Here is a 13946-nt window from a genome sequence, read left to right as displayed (position 1 = left end):
ATGACATTTTACTTTCATGGATATGCTTATGTTGGTACAAGAGATATTTCAGTGTTCCAGCCGCTTCAAGCCGTAGGACAACAGTATTATTTCTGTATTTCATTCACTCTTTTTTGCACGGTTTGAGATTTGGTTGTCTGTGAAAACAAGTTATTTTTGAAAAGTTATCTGTGAATTTTTCAGTCAACAAATGTCGGTCGGTGGGGTGTTGATTGGAATTCCATTATTTATTTACTTTTAAATTATAATTTCCAGTAAATCAAGTAAAAACATGAGAAAGACTTATCGTGTAATATTACAAAAAATACCACTATAAACTTGTCCAATAACTCACATCAAAAACACCGAAATAATTCGTCTAAAGAATTCGTGAAGATGTGATTGTTTTATGGTTTATTTTGGCTGCGTGCCATGGTCTTGTTGCTGGATTTACAATAATTGGTGAAAAATGAATTACTTGGCGTCGTTGGTGACGTTGCTGCTGCTCGGGCAGGAATGTGTGGGGTACTGTCCTTCTCTTTGCGTCTGCAAGAACAAGGCTGGTGATGGGGCGGTCCCAGAGGTGGAGGCTGGGGACCCGCTGAGGCTCAAGTGTGGAGGGTCCCCGACACAGCTCACGGAACTCAAGGAGATAGATCTCAGCCAAGTCTTGACCACTGTCATCAGTTTGTGAGTATCCAGTCATGTTTCTGTATAATAGCCTGTTGTTAGCACAACAAGGCATTCATTGGCATGTTCATGACTCAAAAGGACAATTGATTAGTCTGTTCAAGTGTAACACTGCAACACTGAATATTTCTTATTAAAATGAGTCCAAGAATTGAACCATAACATCATTTCATTTATGAATGTATCCTCTTTTACAGGAATTTGTCTGGGAATGCAATCACAGTTCTTTCAAGAGAGCTGCAACTGCCTAATCTACAAAAACTGTAAGTTTAAGCATAAAGATAGATATTTTCATAATTATTTTTATAGATAGATTTAATGAGCTAAATTACCATCCCTTGAAGACAGCTATGGGATCTTTTAGTCAAGTCATGACACAATAAATACTACCAAATCAACCATCATAACATTATATAATTAAGAAAATCAAGTCTGTTACTATTATTTGTGCAATTAACACCTTATTCATTATCATTCTTATCGGCAGTGATCTGAGCAAGAACCAAATATCTCTGATAGAGTCAGATGCCTTCTACAACATGACCAGTCTGCAAAGACTGGATCTGTCCAACAATCAGATAAGCAACATCTACAAAGAAATGTTCAAAGGCCTGGTGAATCTCGAGAGGCTCATCATGACCCACAACCATATATCTGTGCTTCCAGTGGGAACATTTGACTATCTTGTTGGATTGAAACAACTGTAAGTATTAATTTTTATCCTTATTTTATTGTTTAATCATTATAGTAGGCTAAAATTAACTGAAAATGAATGTATCTTGCAAATACATACAATATAATATCTTGCCAAGAAAAAATGCAGGATAAATAAGTACCTACATAAGACTTAAAAACCTCATATAATTTTTGGTTCCACATAAAAATGTAACTGAGGAGTACACTAAACCTACAATTCTTTGCAGTGACATCACAGAGAACCCTCTTATATGTGACTGCGAGCTGCTGTGGCTGGCTGACTGGGCCAGAAACACTAGTGTGAAGCTTGTTGGCAACCCCAAGTGCGCTTCCCCTGAGAACATGCTCAACAAGACTGTACGCAAACTCAAGATCTTCCTCGATCTCTCCGCTTGCGGTAGTCTCCTACCTATCACCACCTTAGTCGTCAAACCATATCAAAATCAAGTGGTCTTCGAAGGAGACTCGTTGAACCTCTCCTGTAATGCTCCATTTGCATCAGTCTTAGCTAAGTATGAGCTGAAATGGATCCATCCAATGTTGGAAATCTGTGATGTTAATGAAACAACAACAGACATGCAAGAGGAAGGCCTAGCAGAGACTACATTGTTCTTCCCGAACCTCACAAACCATCACACTGGCAACTGGACTTGTGCTTACTCAGACCAGAATCACATCAAGCACAACCATACTGTAGAAGTTGTGGTCATTTCAAACACTACAAAATACTGTATGACGAACCATACTATTGACAATAAGGGACTGTATGCGTGGCCACAAGTATTGCTGAATCATACAGCTTCCGTCCCTTGTAGAAGTGGGGAAGGCTTAGCATATAGATACTGCCAAGCCAATGCCACCTGGGGCATGCCAAATACCACAGCTTGTTCATACACAAGCAACGTAACTAAGTTACTGCAGCAGTTTGCTCTGTTAAACATCAGTTTAGTGCAGTATTCAGCAGTGAATGCGACTGAGAGACTGGCGTTACTTATTCAAGAGAAGACATATCCGTTGGCGGAGATCTCTGACCCTGATGACGTCATGTTCATCGCTGCGGCTATCCGGAATTACATGCAATATATTGAAGAGGAACAGGATCTTGGTAAGTCGATAGGTAATTTAATTTATAAGTTTAATTAATAATCTAATCTTATTATTTGCCAAAATCCAATCAGTAAAAAATCACACACGCTATTTACATCTAGACCCACAGCCCACAAAATAATCTATTACCCTATTTGAACATAAGTATTCTTCCTTCCAAAGGTTGTCTTGAAAAAAATCGCATTTAGTGATAAGACGGCCTTTTTGTGCCTATGTGTTTGTATAAAAGCATATTCTAAACATAAAGAATATTCTATTCTATTCACCACACGATGTAGACACCCCTGTTCAAAGTTTCAAAACGTCTCTTAACCCCTTAACTCCCCCCTCCAGGCTCCTCCCTGCTAGACGTGATCAGCGCCACAATGAACGTGTCAGCAGCTGTCATGGCGGCGGCGGAGCTGCAGTACGGCGCGTGTACCGACATGTTGGAGGCCGTGCAGGAGATCTCGCAGCATATCGGCAATATACAGGGGCAGAAGGTATGGGAAACTGGTACTACCGATGGCATATTTTATACTAGCTGTTCCCGCCTTATAAAGTTTCCCGTGGGAATTCCGCGATAAAAAGAAGCCTATGTGTTAATGCAGGGTGTCAGTTAACTCCGTATCAGATTTCATTAAAATCGAATGAAGTAACAAACAAACACACACCCTCACAAACTCTTTATAATATTAGTAGGATAGATAGATAAGAGATAGATAGACGGTTTTTCATTTTGACAAGGTACAAAATGCATTCGCTGCCAATACCCACTTCCTGTCTCATGTATGGGGTCGTCTAAATGCGGCATAGTTTAATTATGTATTTATTTATTAACATAAGGATCACCAGCAGTTAACACAACAGACATACTTAACAGAAAATTTAACATAATAGAAATTTCGTTGTGAAAACCATTATAGGCGATCACGGCATTATCAAATAATACTATCTTAACGACAACAGTGACTTAAAACTAAATTATCTAAGCATAATATCATATTATAACAATATTAAAACTTGAACAGAAAATAACAATGTTAAAATTTAGTGGGTCAAAACTAACAAGGCAAATATTATCAGAAATAACAAGGCAAATATTCTTAACTAATTCTGACATATTTTTTTCTTAAACGAACTGAAGGAGTCATGAAAGATTTCAAGATAGTTTGTGAATTACGAATCTATATTCATCATAAAATTGTATTAGATTGGAATTGATATAATGATAAGAATAAAGTGGGCTATCAGAGTTTCATTACGTTTTATTGATCTGATAAATTATCTTTTTGATTTTATGCACTCTTTTTAATATCTAGAATAGCTCTAGTATTCTTCAATGTATAGATCGAGCGAGTCACATAATAATATTCTAAATTCCAAACAGCCATGTATGCAGAAGGCTTTTATTTTTACGTGTCTGAATATGATTGAATTTTACTTACTTACTTGGAATTTAAAGTCCATGAGGGTTTTGTTGGGGTTTTGTAAACTATTATCATAATGATGAATAATGACATTAGAGTTTGAGTGAATTTCACTCAGAGCAACCCAATGACAAAGGAATAAAGAGAGGACATGGCATATCCACGAAAAAAATGCGCTTACCTAAACTTTGGTTTCAATTAAAATGGCGGCGGTTTTCTTGAAAAATGTAAACAAACAAATTGTTTGACAGCTGAAGTACCTTGTGTTTGGATGTCAATCAACATGGCGACCGGTCGCAATGTTGCATAGACCTACTACCTCTAGACTGGCAATCGCCGTGTGCACTATTCTCTTTCTCACTCAAACCATAGATGTTGCCGACAAAAAAATTAAACCTAAATATGGGGAAATTTAACTTATCATAATAACAAAAACAAAACTTGACTATATCGTCGGTTGATAGGAAAAAGACACTAAAGGCTAATTTTTCAATAGCCAGATAAAAGTTTTGCTGGGAAATAATTTTGATGCTGTTGCGTCTCAATGTTTCTCAATGTTTGTATTACCCAGATAACATTTATCTGAATATTGAAAAATCAGCCTTAGTGAGTTTTTCCTGTCAACCGACGATATAAGAAAAAAAACTTTACTCATACTTATTTGATTTCAATATAATTATTTAATATACACAAACTGAGTGGATTGTATGATTCATTGTCTTCGTCCAATCGAAACAATCCTCTTCAAAATGTGCCGAACACAATTTTTGTATGTTTCTTTGGTTCCCAATTTGTGCGACCGGTAATGTCTATCCATTTTCTTGATATATTTTTTTGTGTCGGAAACCTATGAAGCAGAGATAAATGGATGAGCATGAGCATTAGAATCGTGGGCCAAATATGTGATGGGGTTTTTTTTAAAGGAAACACGCATTTCGTATCAATACAATAAACTTTATATTATACAGAAGAAATCACACATAGAAGAAAAAAACGAAACGAAAGTTTCCTCACAATGAGAGGCACCTCATTTGAGAGAGGAGAATGACTTCTACAAAATACAATCTTCACAAAAACCGAATTCGTGCGCCCCATTTGTAAACCCAACCCGAGTCCGTTACAATTTCTAGTATTTTCTTTGCATACTATAATATTTGTGGGTAAAATAAATTTTCAATAACTTGCAACACCATGTGATTTGTTATGATATGGTACCTCGTAATTTTTACTTAAAACTGATACTAAAAGACCTTACAGTATTAAAATTAGTATCGTTTTATATTAAAATCAAGCCAATAGATAGTACTATGATGAATGTAAGCTTGTTAAACTTGATAGTATCTACTTACATGTGAAAATATATCTCATCCATCATTCCATCGTGTTTTCGTTCAATATGCTCTATACAACCGAACAAAATCCACCCACCCATGTCACACACTCGTTAAGTGATGATAATAGTCTAATAAACTTAATAAACACCCACAAATCACTAGCAAATCAAAAATAAATAGCATTTAGAAAATTTTGTTGTAACTGTCAGCCTTTGTTTGGCAAAGATTTTTCATTTGTTTCATTGTTTGGCAAAGAGAACTGACGTAAACAGGCGCCACAGCAAAAAGGACAAAAAACATTTACAGCTTAACGTTTCTTTCTTACGCTTAATGTAGCTAAGCGTCTCTTTTTCGCAATGTCAGAACTGTCACGATTATACCCCTGTGCAATGTTGTAATTTTAGGCAAAACCAAAACTACTGTTGTCCTTTTTTACGTACGATAACACCAATAAGTTAAAAAGAGACGACGATATATTTTTAAGTAGGTACCGATTTTTATGCCAGGTCCTCTCTTTATTCCTTTGTCATTGGAGCAACCCTACTAAAATGAGATGGGGCAATCTGAAAAACCAGCAAACTATACTGAGATTGTCCAATTTTTTATTATTATTTTTTTCAATTAATTTAATTTTACTGGATTTTCTTGGTAAATAAATGATTTTACATTCTTAAAAAAAAACATTATTCCAGTCCAACATGGCGGTGGAGCGGTTCCCGCTAGCGGAGGGGTTCAGCGGCGTGGCGTGCGCGTGGTACTCGGCCCCGCGGCGCGCGCTGCACTGCACCAGCTCCAACAGAACCGCTGCTACTATGAGGGCTGGGAGGGACGAGAGGGTTATAGCTGCTATACAAGTGAGTATGATTAATACCTACATATACATGCTCACGACTGTAAACCCCGAAGGTTAAGTGAGAGGTGACTCCCAAGCGACCTACCCGCTTTTCTCTGTACATTTGTACTCACGTGATAGTTCGCATAGAGAGGAGTATGCAGAGCTGACCGCGTACCTCCAGTAGTGGAGAGGCACTAGAAGATAGGTCGCGAACCATATCGCCGTTTTTGAATGAATTCCATGCAAGTAGGGTACACATTAAGAATCTAAATGAGGTCTCCTTACAATGTATTCTTTCATCATGTAATGGTAGTAGGTTGGTTCTGCACTGCACCAGCTCCAACAGAACCGCGGCTACTATGAGGGCTGGGAGAGATGAGAGGGTTATAGCCGCTATACAGGTGAGTCCTATTGCGAAGCCTGTAAGGCTGGAATAAGCGAAATGACATGGTGTTGTGTGCAGTCATAACAGCTATTTAGGTAGCTTTATTTCTTCACTGCACCAGCTCCAACAGAACCGCCGCTACTATGAGAGCTGGGAGGGACGAGAGGGTCATCGCTGCTATACAAGTGAGTCTTGTTGTGTAGGTAGTTAGGTCGGTTCTGCACTGCACCAGCTCCAACAGGACCGCGGCCACCATGCGCCCGGGCAGGAACGAGAGGGTCATCGCCGCTATACAGGTGAGTCTTGAGTCTCTAGCATCATTATACGGAGCTGCTTGCTGTAACGGCCGGTATGTAAGCTTATTTCTTCTCTGAACTATGTAGCTCCAACAGAAACAGGGTTATAGCTGCTATACAGGTGAGTTTTACTGTGAAGTAAGTATGGCTGAATTATGTGTGATAGCATGGTGCTGTTTGCAGTCATAGCAGCTATTTAGGTAGCTTTATTTCTTCACTGCACCAGCTCCAACAGAACCGCGGCCACCATGCGGGCGGGGAGAGATGAGAGGGTAATCGCTGCTATACAGGTGAGTCTTGTTGTGTAGGTAGCTAGGTCGATTCTTCATTGTACGAGCTCAAATAGTATGATGCCATACGAAGCTCATCGCTGCTATACCAGATGCCATGAGAAGCTCATCGCTGCTATACAGGTGAGTGTTATTGTGAAGGAAGGTAGGTCAGTTCTTCATTGTTCGTTGTATAACTTACAACCCGCATTATTAACTTCAGACATGGGCCAATGTCATGACTAAGTGAGTGTTATTGTGAAGGCAGTTCGCCTGAATTATGTGTGATAGCATGGTGCTGTTTGCAGTCATAGCAGCTATTTAGGTAGCTTTATTTCTGCACTGCACCAGCTCCAACAGAGCCGCTGCTACTATGAGGGCTGGGAGAGATGAGAGGGTTATAGCCGCTATACAGGTGAGTCTTGTTGTGTAGGCAGGTAGGTCGGTTGTTCACTGCACCAGCTCCAACAGAACCGCTGCTACTATGAGGGCTGGGAGAGATGAGAGGGTCATCGCCGCTATACAGGTGAGTCTTGTTGTCTTGTGTAGGTAGCTAGGTCGGGTCTTCACTGCACCAGCTCCAACAGGACCGCGGCCACCATGCGCGCGGGCAGGGACGAGAGGGTTGTCGCTGCTATACAGGTGAGTCTTATTGTGAAGCCTGTAAGGCTGGAATAAGCGTGATTTCATAGTTATGTTTGCTGTATCGGCAGCTTCTATAAAACTGCTGCGTCGAAACGATTAGGATTAGAGGGTCATTGCTACTATACCTATGTATAGACGAGTCTCGAGTCCTTTTGTAAATTTAATAATGTGTCGTATCCTGTTCGTGGCTCACCTAGAGACATATAATATTGTAGTCTTTGGAATAAGATACGTAAGCAGCCAGTCACCTTTACCTTTCAGCCAACATATCCCGTTTATTGATTTTTGTTACTGATTATTTCCATTGTTAGCAAATCCAAATACAACTACATTTCCCAGTGTCTGTAGCACAACTAAAACCCACAAATTCCTTTTCCAGATACCCCAATCCCTGCTCTACAGTACAACGGACAACGGCTCGCTGCTATCTAGCACCGGGATGCAGCAGCTAGTCATATCTCTGTACGAGGACGCATCACTATTTCCTCTGCTGCCCATAGCTGATGATGATGAGACTAATAACAACCAGCACCGGTCGAAAGACTACTATGGGAGGAGTACGAAGAGGGATGATATTAATGCGGAGATAACGTCGCCGGTTGTCGGGTTCCATTTGTGTGAGTATTTAATTATTTTGTGATTTCGGTTTAATAATTTTTTTTGTGTAGAAAAGGTGGATTTAATATTTTAATGCAACAGCATTATCTACCATTCCACCCTTAGACGTTACGGGAGATTCAGTATACTAATAGTATGTGATCTTTTTATTTAGACTAATCGTGATAAACATCGTAATCAAGAAACACACATTCTTCTGGAAATAGTACCTTCCAATGAGCGCCACTAGTCACTACGGCTGAACCGATTTAGATAAAACAAAATTTAATCTTTTGGTATTTTAATTCCGTTTCTTCTCCCGCAGTGAACATGAACATATCCGGTCCCCTGCTGGAGCCAGTGATAGTGTCGATGCGGGTGAGCGGCGCTTCTGGAGGCCGCGCCGCCGTGAGGCTGGCGCACCAGGCGCGGTGGATAGAGCAGACTACAGGTGAGGGAATAGCGAACTAATGTATATAGATACAGGGGTCATCATCCGTCAATAATCATCCACTGCTGGACATAGGCGCCTCTCCCAAGGAGCGCCACAACACTCGGTCCTCAACCTTCCTCATCCAACCACTACTGGCTACCCGACTAAGGTCGTCAGTCCAGCGGGCAGTAGGGCGTCCCACGTTGCGTTTGCCTGTTCGTGGTCTTCACTCGACAACGGTCATAGTGTCTTGAGGCTGTCTCACCAGGCACGGTGGGTAGAGAAGACTTCTCCTCCAGTGAACATGAACATATCCGGTCCCCTGCTGGAGCCGGTGATAGTGTCGATGCGGGTGAGCGGCGCTTCTGGAGGCCGCGCCGCCGTGAGGCTGGCGCACCAGGCGCAGTGGATAGAGCAGACTACAGGTGAGGGAATACTGTCCTAATGTGCATTGATACAGGGGTCATCAGTCAATAATCATCCACTGCTGGACATAGGCGCCTCTCCCAAGGAGCGCCACAACACTCGGTCCTCAACCTTCCTCATCCAACCACTACTGGCTACCCGCCTAAGGTCGTCAGTCCTGCGGGCAGTAGGGCGTCCCACGCTGCGTTTGCCTGTTCGTGGTCTCCACTCGACAATAGTCATAGTCATAGTGTCTTGAGGCTGTCTCACCAGGCACGGTGGATAGAAAAGACTTCTCCCTACAGTGAACATGAACATATCCGGTCCCCTGCTAGAGCCAGTGATAGTGTCGATGCGGGTGAGCGGCGCTTCAGGAGGCCGCGCCGCCGTGAGGCTGGCGCACCAGGCGCGGTGGATAGAGCAGACTACAGGTTAGCTAATAGTGTCCTATATTGTATATTGATACAGGGGCAAACATTGCTTGAAATTGACTTATCAGGTGCGTTGGCAAACGCAGCGTGGGACGCCCTCCTGCCCGCTGGACCGACGACCTTAGGCGGGTAGCCGGTGGTGGCTGGATGAGGAAGGCCGAGGACCGAGTGTTGTGGCGCTCCTTGGGAGAGGCCTATGTCCAGCAGTGGATGATTATTGGCTAATGGTGAGGAGCGTTGGATAGAGCAGACTACAGGTAAGCTATTAGCCTATAATGTATGTTGATACAAGGGTCATAGTGCCTTGATCTCACATATCCGGTCCCCTGTTGGAGCCGGTGATAGTGTCGATGGGAATGAGCGGCGCTTCTGGAGGCCGCGCCGCCGTGAGGCTGGCTCACCAGGCACGGTGGATAGAGCAGACTACAGGTGAGGGAATAGTGTCGTAATGGAGATTGGTACAAGGGTCGTAGTGCCTTGAGACTGGCTCACCAGGCAAGGTGGATAGAGCAGACTACAGGTGAGAGAATAGATTACTGTCCTGATGTATATTAATACTAGGGTTGCAGTGCCTTGAAGCTGTCTCGCTAGTGGTGGATGGATTAGACTACAGGTGGGTTAATAGTGTCTTATAATGTATATTGTTACAACCATCATAGCCTTGAGAATGTCTCACCATGCGCGGTGGACAGAGAAGTCTTCTCCCGCAGTGAACATGAACATATCCGGTCCCCTGCTGGAGCCAGTGATAGTGTCGATGCGGGTGAGCGGCGCTTCAGGAGGCCGCGCCGCCGTGAGGCTGGCGCACCAGGCGCGGTGGATAGAGCAGACTACCGGTGAGCGAATTATGACCTAATGTATATTGATTATGACCTTAGGGTGGAAGAGTATTTATGTATTATCAAATACAGGCTATAAAATAAAAGGCTATAATTTACGGTTTTATAAATAACATTCTCTCTTATTTTCAGATTGCAAAGTTACCCACGTGGTCGGCGACATGATCATCATCAGCTGCTTCAAGTTAGCCTACGTTGGCTTACTACAAAACGTCGAAACCGGCATTTACGGCGCTAAGACCGACGGCGCAAGGTTCAAAGTCTCTCATCCGGCAGTCTACGTCGGCAGCTTGATCCTGATTGGCTGCGTGAGTTGCGCCACTCTTACCTACATCATGTGCTTTCCAGCAGTCCAGATGGCGAAGAAAACTAAACATGCCCTTATTAACACGTGGATAGCGATCGGATTGCTCTGCTTCATGTATACATTAGGTATATACCAAACGGAAGACGTCAAGTTGTGTCAAGTGGTCGGATTGTTGATACACTATCTGTCTCTTTCTTGCCTGCTGTGGATGTGTGTGTCGGCTAGCAATATGTACAAGTGGGTGACAAAGACGCACAATCCTGTCAGGACTCCAGAAGACGAGTTACCACCAGACGTTCCCGTTCAGAAACCTATATTGGGTTTGTATCTGGTCGGCTGGGGCATAGCTTTGATTGTCTGTGGAATATCTGGAGCAGTCAACTTGAAAGACTATGCGGGTTACACGCAATGTTTCCTCAGTACCGCCCCATCTTTAGCGGCCTTGTTCGTTCCCGGAGGAATATTACTGTTTTTCCTGCTTATAATTTATTTACTCATCCGGTGCACTATAAGGACTATGAACGTGCAGTTGTCAGAGGGCACCCAGGCCACTGAAAACGTGGATTTGGAAATGTGGGAGCCGAATCAAAGCAACGATACAGCTGAACGCAGAAGTATTAAATCCACCGCTGATAGCGAAATGGAGGATGTTGAGCATACGCCGATAATACAACTGAGGGCTCAAGTTATAGTGCTTTGCCTATACATGTCTGTTTGGACGTGCGGGGCTATAGCGGTCTATAGGCCTCTGCCGGCGTATTTGCCATACCAAGAGGATATTTGTAGCATCATATATGCAGTTTGCTCGACGATTTTAGGCACGTTTATACTTTTCTTCTATGGTATTGCAAGAAGTGATGTTCGAGCTCAATGGTCTATGATGCATTGTTATCTGCAAAAGAGCAAACAGTGTTGTAGGAATAGAAGCGTTTTCGATTCAAACCAACAGAATCCTCCGCCGAATCAGGTGACTGCGCCACTGTCTCTTACAGTCCCGAATGATAATAGGTCAAGATCCGGTAGCAGAAGCTCGAATAGAACTAACTCTAAAACGAACAACAGTGGAACCTACAAAGCTGCTGCAGAACTGAATGGGCAGACTTTACAGAAGGATAAAGTCAAAAACACGAACGCAAAGAATCCCAATATAAACCTGGTAGTGTTGCACCGACAGCAGTATCGGTCTAACAACTCCATGATGACGTATCCAGAAACGGCAAGCGTCGGGCCAGAGGTCTTCTACAACCCCAACCAAATGAATGTAGCCAAGAAGTTCTTCAAGAAGCAGAGGCAGAATATGAAGAGGAATTGTCTAGAGTTACCCACCAGAAGGGACTGTGACACGGATTCACATATATCGCTACCCTTGCCGACCAATGAGGCGTATAGCGGTGTCGCTAACATGATCAACTCGGGAACCAAAGTCAACAATACAAATATACACGTGGAAAGATCTAACAACGGCATCAAAGAGGCAAGAAAAGTCATCAACAATCCCAATCTTCTAGAAGAAGACGAAAGCAAAGAGAGTCAATATAAAAACTACTCAATAGACACAAGAAAGTCTTGGAATAAGGATGATGGTAAAAATAACCGCGCTCAAGTTATGAATATTTACACGAACGTGCCTGAAACGTTGATTCCGCAACATCAAGTCGTCAAAGCCAACGCGAAAGGGTTTAATGGTCAAAGGAACAGTGTGTCTGAAGAATGCCTGCAAAGCCAGGCCAGTGAGCAGCCAGAAATGAGGACCGTGTCCCAACAGTGCAGCCTAGAATACAGCTCTGCGTCAGAAATAGCCATGCCTCACACCTGCTCAGACCAAACCCTCAACACGCACTCTGAATTAACCTCCTTACAAGAAACCCACAGCGCCTTATGTTCGACCAACGAAATAACTGACACAGAGAGCTTTGGCCAGTACATAGACTACTTGCAACCGCAAAAGCAAGACAGCAAAGATCACATAGACAAATCCCTGCAAGACATTTCGGAAGAGTGCACAATGAACAGTGACGACATCAACAGATCCAGCACTCCGCAGACTAACGACAACGAACCAAGCAATAATGAGCTGGAGAAGTTGATTGAAAATGTAGACAATAAAGAGAAAGATGAAGAAAAGGACGCATTTTTCTTAGCAAAGACAACATACGACTTCGAGACGTGCAGCACCAACGCTAGTGAGCAGGGCTTTGAAAACGAAAGCGACATCTACTGCCCAAACTACCAGATGTCTGAAGTGAGCATCCGAAGCCACGGCCTATACGCCCCGTCGCCCTCCTCCATGTGTCCAAACGAGATCAGTTTCAGCAACGAAGACATCTCGAATGTGGAAAGTCAGTACGTGAACTTCGACCCTGGTTGGAGGAAGACGATAAAGAGTCACCCTAAAGGTGAATACGCGGCGGTCAGCTGTCCCGAAGTGAATCGGGAAAGTCCGGTGTCTTTCACGAGCGAGATAGATGAGCTGTATACGGCGATAACGAGGGAGAGGGATAGATCGTCGCCTCGACGTGAAGCTGAGGCGTTGGATGTGACAGTGAATAGTGATGTGACGTTGAAGCCGTGTGACAGTGACAGTTGCGTCAGCGAGGCGGTGTCAGATGTCAAAGGAGAGACTACAGTGTGAATGAAATGTGGACAATTGTGAGGTGTTCCTTAATCTTTTATGTTGGATATAGTGGATAGATACTGGATTGTAGATCACTCACGAATTGAGACTATACATTGTAAAATTTGGCATGAGTTCTATGACAGATGCCAAATCTATTTTATTGTCATTTGTTAGTTTTAAAGGGAAAACGAACTGTATTAGCCTGGAATGAGCGTCTGTCACTGAAACGTCTTAGGACTCAATATTTATTTTACAAAGTACAGTTAGCAGTAAAAGAAGACCTGTATTATTATTTATTTTAAGGTAAAAATTGTGTTCAGAACAGAAGAGTTGTGCGACTGGGAGTTTTATTGACGGAAATTGATCTTGTTAGCAAAGAACATTAAAAAAACCGACATGGTTTAGGTTGACAAAGACACGTTGGTGTGTCCCTACGTTTTGTAAAATAGTAATTTATATTTTGACATGTAATTATTTTTAAGTTTTACCAATATACAAGGAGACATAAACAGAGTATAAAATTCAGATTCAGAGTATCATCTTCAAATAGAGAGGAGATAAATTTTTCTACTCCTTTGTGTCGCTTTGTACGGGACTGACTTTATATAATCTTTTACCCAACCTCAAAATGATATCGTGAGTACGTTACTTCCAAATTTGTAAATAGTATTT

General features: G+C 42.4%; 1 protein-coding gene across 1 annotated transcript; it reads left to right on the top strand.

Moving 5' to 3' along the window:
• Window positions 1–62: 62 nt before the first annotated feature.
• On the top strand, window positions 63–13799 carry LOC119692494 (adhesion G protein-coupled receptor A3). The gene is made up of 12 exons (XM_048629600.1): window positions 63–669; window positions 867–932; window positions 1157–1372; window positions 1593–2470; window positions 2806–2954; window positions 5908–6069; window positions 8025–8262; window positions 8568–8693; window positions 8975–9100; window positions 9416–9511; window positions 10171–10347; window positions 10483–13799. The coding sequence occupies exons 1-12, from the start codon at window positions 449–451 to the stop codon at window positions 13287–13289; spliced, it is 5262 nt and encodes a 1753-aa protein (XP_048485557.1). The 5' UTR covers window positions 63–448; the 3' UTR covers window positions 13290–13799.
• The last annotated feature ends 147 nt before the right edge of the window (window positions 13800–13946 follow it).

Source organism: Plutella xylostella, chromosome 23 (assembly GCF_932276165.1).
Source record: "Plutella xylostella chromosome 23, ilPluXylo3.1, whole genome shotgun sequence".
NCBI classification, from domain to species: Eukaryota; Metazoa; Arthropoda; class Insecta; order Lepidoptera; family Plutellidae; genus Plutella; species Plutella xylostella.
This window is presented reverse-complemented; position numbering and strand designations above follow the sequence as displayed.